This window comes from Cariama cristata, unplaced genomic scaffold, assembly GCF_000690535.1.
Source record: "Cariama cristata isolate BGI_N322 unplaced genomic scaffold, ASM69053v1 scaffold17682, whole genome shotgun sequence".
NCBI lineage: Eukaryota > Metazoa > Chordata > Aves > Cariamiformes > Cariamidae > Cariama > Cariama cristata.
The window spans coordinates 9,581-16,423 of NW_009603414.1; the positions used below are offsets into that span (position 1 = coordinate 9,581).

General features: G+C 45.1%; 1 protein-coding gene across 1 annotated transcript in view; it reads left to right on the top strand.

Moving 5' to 3' along the window:
* The window catches only part of CTPS1 (CTP synthase 1), a gene marked incomplete at its 5' end in the record, with an annotated part of 12,360 nt that extends 9,225 nt beyond the window's left edge, over positions 1-3,135 (top strand). Inside the window, 5 exons of the mRNA XM_009695202.1 lie at positions 1-11; positions 283-338; positions 423-519; positions 802-946; positions 3,051-3,135. The exon at positions 1-11 is cut by the window's left edge and continues 86 nt beyond it. Coding sequence (XP_009693504.1) covers positions 1-11; positions 283-338; positions 423-519; positions 802-946; positions 3,051-3,135 — 394 coding nt within the window. The remainder of the gene's footprint in view (positions 12-282; positions 339-422; positions 520-801; positions 947-3,050) is intronic.
* Positions 3,136-6,843: the final 3,708 nt, after the last annotated feature.

The window sequence follows — 6,843 nt, forward strand, 5'->3', positions numbered from 1 at the left end:
TTCAATAATGAGTAATGCATTTCTTACCTCTTTTGGAAGTGTTTCCCAGGAATGACATGTATGTATGGTGGGTATGGGGAAGTGAGACTTGGGAATGGTAAAGTATCCTTGAATGGTAGATATCTGCAGACTTTGTTGTGGTAGTGAAATGGAGATCAATGAATTTGGTCCCCTCTAGAAGTTGCAGGTTCTGATGGATACTGTTCATATGAACTTGTTGAAACTTGGCGTCGTGTGAACTGTTTGGCATTTGCTTTAAGAAATGTCTTGCTTTTGGTGTAGGGAAGCTGTACGGAGATCATGCTTTATTGGAAGAAAGACATAGACACAGATTTGAGGTAAAAATTCTATTGTAGGTATTGAGCTTTTCTGTGGAATCGAAACACAAGAGATCATGGGTTTTCTTGCTTCTGGTCTTGTAGGTCAATCCAGAGTTGAAAAAGTGTTTTGAAGAGCAAGGTTTGAAGTTTGTAGGCCAGGATGAGGAGGGAGAGCGAATGGAAGTGGTTGAGTTGGAAGGTGAGTACTTAAGGAATTAGTTTGTGGGTGTAGGTTATTTACAAGGGAGGGTTACCAAGCAGGTTTTTGTGTGGGATCAGTCCAGACTCTCAGAATGATTCCATCCATAAAATTACATTAAAAGAAGAATCCCATGTGCCTGTCCATTTAGGGACAAAAGGCAGGATAGAAATGACACTTGTTCCCCATTGTCAGGGCTTGAACGTGATCACCGCTTTCAACTGCAGTTCAACCACAGGCTTAAGAGACTTGACGTTAATATTTTCTGTTTCTTTCTCTTAGAGCATCCTTTCTTTGTTGGTGTTCAGTATCACCCTGAATTCCTCTCTAGACCAATTAAGCCATCTCCCCCATACTTTGGCCTCCTCTTGGCATCTGCAGGAAGACTCACGCATTATCTACAAAAGGGCTGCAGGCTCTCACCCAGGTAGGTTGAAGGAAGACACCGGTCAGACCTTTCACAAGGCAGTGCTGCTTCCTACAGGATAAACTGGAGAATCCTCTTGGCACAAAGTTATTGTGGGGTAACAGGGGGTATTGGCAGCACCTCTTCTTTCCACTCTTTCTTTGAAAGCTCTTGTCATGCGTTTTAAGACTGACCGTAGTGCCACAGAGCTGTCCTGCAGTGAGATCCTGACTTCAGGGAGAGTAACTGCAGTCTTGTGTTGTCACTCAGAGGTGTTTGGGGAAACTGCAGCTGGGGCTGCTCTTTTAAGATGGTTGGAGACCTCATGGGGTTTTCCCCATGCTCCTTGTACAAGTCCTAGGTACAGGTTGGTCCTTAAGAAACTTGGTCCTGTTGCTGGTTTAAAGAATGGGCCCTGGTGGTTGCAGCTGCTGGGTTTTTTTTTTTTTCAATCTGCTGACTTAAGCTTTCTTTTGTCTCAGTTTGCAAAGCAACTAATGTTTTGGCTAGACTTAATGGTGCATTTACTTGCTTCTGCTGCTCCCTAATGCCCTGCAGTTCTGCTCGGCAGTCGTGGCAATATGCACCAAATAAACATCACTTTGGTGGTGACCCATTTTCCTCCTTATAGAGGAGGACACAGGATTTGCTTCTGTAGCTGGAGTGCTAACATGCACTAAACAAAAAAACCCAAACTAAATGCAAAAGAGAAACAGCACTGAATATATTGAACTAAAGGAATGCAAAAAGGAGAGTATTGGCCTTTCTGGGGCGAGCTGCAGTGCAGCTGCACCACAGGAATTCCTGTGTCAGTGTCTGGAGAATGGCTGTCAGTTGTGCTCTGACCTGCTCTGAAGAGAGTTTCTGTGTGAAGATGTCTCATTTCAATGCTTCCAAGGTCAGTCTCATCATTGCATTCTAAGGAGGTTCGCATGTGACACCAAACTAGGGAGAACAGACCGTACACTCGAGGATGTGACCACTATGCAGGGGGACCTGGGCTGGAGGAGTGGGCCAGCAGGAACCTGATGAGGCTTAACAAGGGCAAATGCGGAGTCCTGCATCTTGGGAACCCGTTGCAGTAACGCAGGCTGGGGACTGAGCAGCTGGGAGCACCTCTGCTGATGAGATCTTGGTGAACAGCAAACTGAACATGAACCAGGAGTCTGTGCTGGCAGCAAAGGAAAGACAAACAGCATCTTGGGTTGTATGAGGAAGAGCACAGCTGGTAAATGGAGAGAAGCGATTATGTATCTCTATTTGGCATTTGTTAGACCCCATCTAGAATATTCTGTGCAGTTTGCAGTCACCCAGTACAAGTAAAACATCAATAAATTGGAGAGAGTTTAGTGGAGGGCTACTAAGAAGGTCAGGATGTTGGAGTACTTGCCCAGTGAGTAGAGGCTGGAGGAGCTGGAGAAGGGAAGACTTTATAGGGGACCTAAAAGCAGCCTGCCAGCACCTAGGAAAATGTTACCAAGAAGATGAAAACAGGATCTTTACAAAAGTGCATGGTGGGAGGATGAGACACAGTGGACATCAATTGAAGTAAGAGAGGTTCCGACTGCATATAAGGAAAATCTTTTTCACCGTTAGATCAGGCAGGTGGTGTTGGTGCAAGTTGCCCAGAAAGGCTGTGCAGTCTCTGTCCATGGAGAATTTCAGAATGTGACTGGGTAACACCCTGAGCAGCAGTGTCTGATCTGACAGCTGTCCCTGTCCCTGTGCTGTAACTGTCCCAAGGTGTTTTCCCATCTGAATTATTTTGTGATTCTGAAAAAGCTGTTTAATGGATTAAAGGCAATCAGCTGTTACTGGGAAGCTGGAATAGAATGGCTTATAGGTGGTTAACCAGTCTCCTATTTCCTATTTAATGAATTCCATTTAGAATAACTCTGCCTTATAAAATGCCTGTTATGTATATAATCATTTTAAGTCACAAACCTTAAAACTGATGATGACTCAGCCCTGTTTCCAAAGGGACAGCTACACTAGGAATTCTGTGTGCTCTGCATTTCAGCATCAACTGGCAGTACTTACTACCAAATGCTGCTAATTGCTGATGCAAATCTAGATCTACAAAGCACTTGTGCTGTGTAAAACAAAATCTTTCTGAATTCTGCAGGGACACCTACAGCGATAGAAGTGGCAGCAGCTCACCTGACTTGGAGATAACAGAGCTGAAGTTTCCATCAGTAAATCATGACTGATTCCTGGTAACTTTTAATGACCTCAGCCTCTTTCCTTGTGCAAAAAATTCCTTGCCCAGTCTTTCCTCCTGGCATCTGAATGTTTCACATCAGTTGGTAGAAAACCGGCACACCGTGACAAGTGCTGGTGCTCACACATGCGTTCCCGCTGTGCTGAGGGGTGCGTAATACCTCGTGTCTGTGTAACAGACGTGGGTGGGTATTTCCTTAGCAAATTGACACACAATAAAGTATAAAAATACATGCGGGAGTTTGAGATGAAATTAAAATAAAGAAACAAAGCACAAATATAGCACACATTCCTGAAAATGGAGGCAAAGCTGAGCAAGGGGTTACTGGATTTAGAAAATTTAGTATTTTGGGAGCAATCTCTCACCTTTGCCAAAGAACATTTTTGAAATAGCTGTCCTCCCCCATCTCTTGAGACAGTGGGTGTCTCTGTCAAACCAGTGGGCTTGAGCTCTGAACTGTAATAGCTGCTGCAGATGTTGCGTGGATGTGAAAATTGGATGTGTATAATCTTGTCTTGGAGGGGGGACACTAAAGCCTAGCACTCGGATTTCACCAGCAAAAAAGGTACTTAATTTTGAAATGAGTTCTTCCTTTGTGCGGTAGATGATCGTGGACATAACACTTCTTCCCACTGCTCTCGCTGGTTTTGTGTGGTGGTTTTGGAAAAGTTTTAAGCAGCATTTGTGCACATGCATGCTGAGTGAGAGCAGAGGTTTATTGCTGAATGCCAGGGGACCAAGGATGTCCAACTCTTCCCTTCCCCCCTTGATATAACAGATGCTTCCAACGTGAACTGCAGAGCGAAACACGAGGGTTAGCTAGCGCAGAAGTATTTCCCCATCCCTCGTCACGGGACTGGGTCTTTGCGGTGCTGAAGATATCTGGGACTGCTGGGTGTTGGATTGTTCCAGGTCTGGTACAGCAGCAAACTAAAAGCTCTCTCTAAATTTTTATCCTCCTAAAGATGTTCTGAACTTTTGGCTCACTGACAGTACCCAGTGTGTTCCCTAATGTGACCGTCTGGGTGCTGTGTTGGTCCCCGACAGCTTGGAGGCTGTCCCCAAATGAAGACGTTGTAAGGGAAAGTGCCACTGGCACGCGTGACGCATCCCCTGTCCGGCCGACTGGTGTGCTGGTACGCGTCTCGGCTCAACTCTCTCTTGGTAGCTGCATCATAATGAAGATTTTCCTGTGGTACCGGCCATGGGCAGTGCGGGGAAGGGCATGAAGTTAATTCTTGGCTTAACAGTGCTGGTGCCCTACATTTTATTTATATGTTGACTTCTAGAAGGAGGTTGCTTGCTTAGGTCCCCTGTCCGGCCGACTGGTGTGCTGGTACGCGTCTCGGCTCAACTCTCTCTTGGTAGCTGCATCATAATGAAGATTTTCCTGTGGTACCGGCCATGGGCAGTGCGGGGAAGGGCATGAAGTTAATTCTTGGCTTAACAGTGCTGGTGCCCTACATTTTATTTATATGTTGACTTCTAGAAGGAGGTTGCTTGCTTAGGGGTGTAGTACACTGGTCTTAATGTTGCCATAATGCCCCTATAGAACTGCTGGACATCTCTTAGCCTGGGGAGAGGAGTGTTGTCAGGTCTCATACGTTGTGTTTGTCTGGGGTGATGTATGTAAGACTCAGACTTCAGCGTGCTGTGCAATTCCAGCCTGTTGCTGTTCTTCACTGTCATAATTCCTGCTCCTTTTCTTTCTCTCTTTCCAGATGTGTCTTCGCTGAAGAGAAGAGTCTTCATTAGGTTTTCCAGGCGTTCTTGCAGCAATAGCTTGAACACTGTCAGCTTTGGGCTTTCTTAAGTTATGGTTTCATAATTTTTGTTAGAAAATCCTGTTCGTTTATTTCCTCAACTCTTGTGTCCTTTGTTTATTTTCTGTGTAGACTCTGTTTATTTCTGGAGGAGAGCTCATCACAGCACATGCACCTCTAGACTTTCTTCAGTGAGCACCATCTTGGAGATAAAAAGCAAAATTCGGTTATGGGATTTAATATGTTGGGGAGAATCTGGTTGCACCCTTCCTTCCTAATGCGTGCTGATGCTGGCATGAGTTTGTATCTTGGACACTGATGGCTGAGTTGCTTCTTCCAGCCTTTCTGCTCCCTCAGCAGTCTTTATTATTTAACTGGTGAAATTATGTGGGTGACACTCGATTTTGGGGGCTCGCTCAGTTCTTGGGCTGTGCTGTGCTGCAGAGGATGGGTCTGTTCAGCTTTATGCAGTCTTCGGGGTTTTTTTTGGGGGGGATGATGTTTTGTTCTTTTTTGTTTGGTGGTTTGGGTTTTTTTCAGCAGTATTTAAAAATGTTTGGCACTGGTGGTCTTGGTGCATTCATTGCTGGCAATGAACTTCTAACCAGGAAAGTTTTCCTGGAATAGAGTTGATCGGGACCATGATCAGCTCTACCTGTGAGAAGTCACTTTGCAGGGATTGAGAGTGGGGTTGTGGCGCTAAAAAAAAAAAGCTAAACTGTCAGGAGTTGCCTGAAACGAGGGGTAACTCAACCCTTTCTATGCCACTGTTTGCTGGTGCTGCTTCTTGGGCTGGGAAACTTCAACTCCTTGCATCAAGGGGGGAGGTACAGAAAAGAAAGTGAACAACTTTCAGACGCTGCCTTTAACAGCCCCTGGGGTGATTTGCCTTGGCCTGAACAGGTCCTGGTGCTTTTGTTCATTGACTGGAAGTGGAGCCTTCCGTTGCCTTTTTTTATACAGCGTGTCCCGCACTCGAGCAATACAGAAATGCTGTTTCCTGAGGGAGAGGCCTCGCAATTTGCCTACAGCGTTACTCGGTGTAGTTGGTGGATGTGTGCTGTCCCACGATGACGAGCTCAGCTTTGCGGTTCTGGGGTGGGAAAGGCACTCACCTTTTTTCTTTTCTTATTTTTTTTTTGTCTCCCCCACCCCCCTGCCTCTTGCTGCAGTGTAAGCAACAGTTTTTGGTCTTTGGTAATTTAGAAGAAAGGAAGAAAGTGTCTCAGTTGTCTGAAGTGTCGTATGTGCAGAACTTTTCAGTTCATTAAAGGTTGGAGAAAGCTGTACGTCTTGAGCCTGGCTGAGTACTAACTCCTGTGTTGTCTGATGCCAAACTTAATTACGCACTGTCCTGTCTCATCTTAAGTGATCTTTTCCACAGCTCCTCTTGCTTTATTCCTCAATTATTTTAAGTATATGCTGTAAAGCTGCTTTTGGCCCGTCAAGCTTTGAGCATTCTTCGTGTGTGCCAATTATAACAGTTCTGCACAAGTGATCCACCGAGTCGAGATGCTCTCTGTGCTGAACAAACTCTGGCCCTGAAGCGGCTGGTCTTCCAGCAGTGCGAGATCATTCCTTTGCTGTAGCATATCTTTGTTTTCCTTCTCCTGAAATGGTTTTGTTTTGGCCAAAACTGTGCAACTGACTTGGTCATTAAATGCTTGTTTGTAATAAAAAGAATAACTAGCCAAAAGCTTGCTATATTACTTCCATAGCTCAGAGGGAGAAAAAAGACTAAAGTATAATCCTGTCTTAATTTTAAATGAATCCTGTATAAGCTAGAAAAAGTTTGTTAGCTGTATTTGCAGTGGTTTTTAGAGTATGTATTTCCAAAGTTGGGCTGAAATTGAGGCTTCCCCCCAGCAGTGGAGAAACTTGGGAACCTGGACTGAGCCTACAGCCTCTGCAGGGCAGAAGAAGGACAGTCTTTA